The 1,877-nt window shown below is 34.7% G+C and overlaps 1 protein-coding gene across 1 annotated transcript; it reads left to right on the top strand.

Annotated features, from left to right (window-relative positions):
* Window positions 1-397: 397 nt before the first annotated feature.
* LOC148675569 (trace amine-associated receptor 1-like) lies at window positions 398-1,502 on the top strand. The gene has a single exon (XM_088627227.1). It carries the CDS (start codon window positions 420-422, stop codon window positions 1,437-1,439), a length of 1,020 nt encoding a protein of 339 aa, XP_088483353.1. The 5' UTR covers window positions 398-419; the 3' UTR covers window positions 1,440-1,502.
* Window positions 1,503-1,877: the final 375 nt, after the last annotated feature.

Genomic DNA, 1,877 nt, shown 5'->3' with positions numbered 1-1,877 from the left:
CACTTTCCTAGCCAGATCCATATTTTTTGTTATTTTCTTTTCTTTATCACGCTTCCTAGTCCCTCACCAGAACCCACCTGCTTCCAAAAGAATTATCCTAAATGTTACACCCCTTTACCCCTAGACACTTGAGGTCGTAACAAATGGAGTTTATGTGATTATAAAAAAATATAATTTCCATAATCTCAAGGAGTAACAAGTTACACATCCATGGTTTCGTTTCTAATTCTCAGTGATAAAGACAATTTTGATGTTGATAAATACACTGTAAATGCCTGTTCTTTTCAAATCATATTTGAAATTGTTGAATATGCAATAATACTAAATATAACAACATTACTTAATTTTATGTTTGTCTTTTTACAGGAAAAACATGTCCTGTGATACATAGGATTAACTACACTCTGAACTTTACTGGAATGACTGAAAATACACTATTCTGTTATGAATCTGTGAATAAGTCATGTGTAAAACACATTTATTTGACCACAGTACGTAGTCCAATATACATGATCTTTGTAGCAATTATTCTCTTTACTGTTTTTGGAAACTTGTTTGTCGTCATCTCCATCGCACACTTCAAACAGCTTCACACACCAACCAATTTTCTCGTTCTCTCATTAGCGTTTGCTGACTTGTTATTAGGAGGATTTGTTATGCCTCCCAGTATGGTCCGATCACTTGAAACTTGTTGGTACTACGGAGACTTGCTTTGTAAAATCCATTCCAGCACAGATGTAATGTTATGTACTACTTCTATATTCCATCTCTCCTTCATTTCAATTGATCGATATTATGCCATCTGTGAACCGCTAAAATACAAAACCAAAATCAACATTTCTGTTGCGCTTAACATGGTTGTCATTAGTTGGAGTATTTCAGCTGTTATTGGATTTGGAATGATTTTTCTAGAGTTGAATATAAAGGGGAAGGAAGATGTCTACTATGAGAATATATATTGTGTAGGGGGCTGTACTCTGATACAGACTGAAATATCTAGCCTGATTTGTTCCCTGCTGGCGTTTTACATCCCGGGGTTTATTATGTTAGGAATATATTTGAAAATTTTCCATGTAGCAAGGAGACAAGCCAGGGCAATTGAAGGCCTCGTATCCCAGAGTAAGAGCTCAGAACACAGCAAAACAATACCTACAAGCAAGTCAGAAAGAAAAGCTGCGAAGGCTCTGGGAATAGTGATGGGGGTCTTTCTCTGCTGCTGGATGCCATGTTTCTTGAGTAGTAGCCTGGATCCTATTTTTAATTATTCAATTCCACCCATTTTATTTGAATTTTTTATGTGGCTAGGATACTTAAATTCTACACTTAATCCTCTTGTCTATGCTTTCTTTTACAGCTGGTTCAGAAAAGCTCTTGTTATGATACTGTTTGGTCAAATATTCCAAGCCAATTCTTCAAGAACAAAACTAATTTCAAATTAAAGATCTTTTATTGTAATATTTTAATAGTCATAGGAAGCATAATAATGTAGTTGGGTATGATATTCTCCTGGTCATAAATTTTGAAAAGAAAAAAGTTATTTTTTCTTGTACATACAAGTTGAAATTTCTTATTTCACTTCACGGCTGTGACACATACTGTTTTGTTTTGCACACTGTGAGAATACAAAATAATAATAAAATTTAGAAACTGTTTGTGGATGAGTATAAATGTAAAAATCTGGAAGGTTCAAGCAAATATTTACACAACTTTCAAATTTACACACAAACAAAATGGATCTGGCTAGGAAAGTGAGGGAAAGTTAACCTGACTGCAAAAGAAAACCCAAAACAAACGGTCTTTGGCGTCTTCAACACCCTAGCTAACCTGCACTGACTACCCAAAACCATACAAGACAAATATCACTCACCCGTACTAAA

Source organism: Lepisosteus platostomus, chromosome 3, assembly GCF_059453375.1.
Source record: "Lepisosteus platostomus isolate fLepPlt1 chromosome 3, fLepPlt1.hap1, whole genome shotgun sequence".
Taxonomy (NCBI): domain Eukaryota; kingdom Metazoa; phylum Chordata; class Actinopteri; order Semionotiformes; family Lepisosteidae; genus Lepisosteus; species Lepisosteus platostomus.
The sequence above is the reverse complement of the archived record's forward strand: the minus strand, read 5'-3'. Positions and strand labels throughout refer to the sequence as shown.

Excerpts from the sequence above, each read along its gene's own strand:
- LOC148675569 (XM_088627227.1), top strand. The coding sequence starts at position 420 with ATGACTGAAAATACACTATTCTGTTATGAATCTGTGAATAAGTCATGT.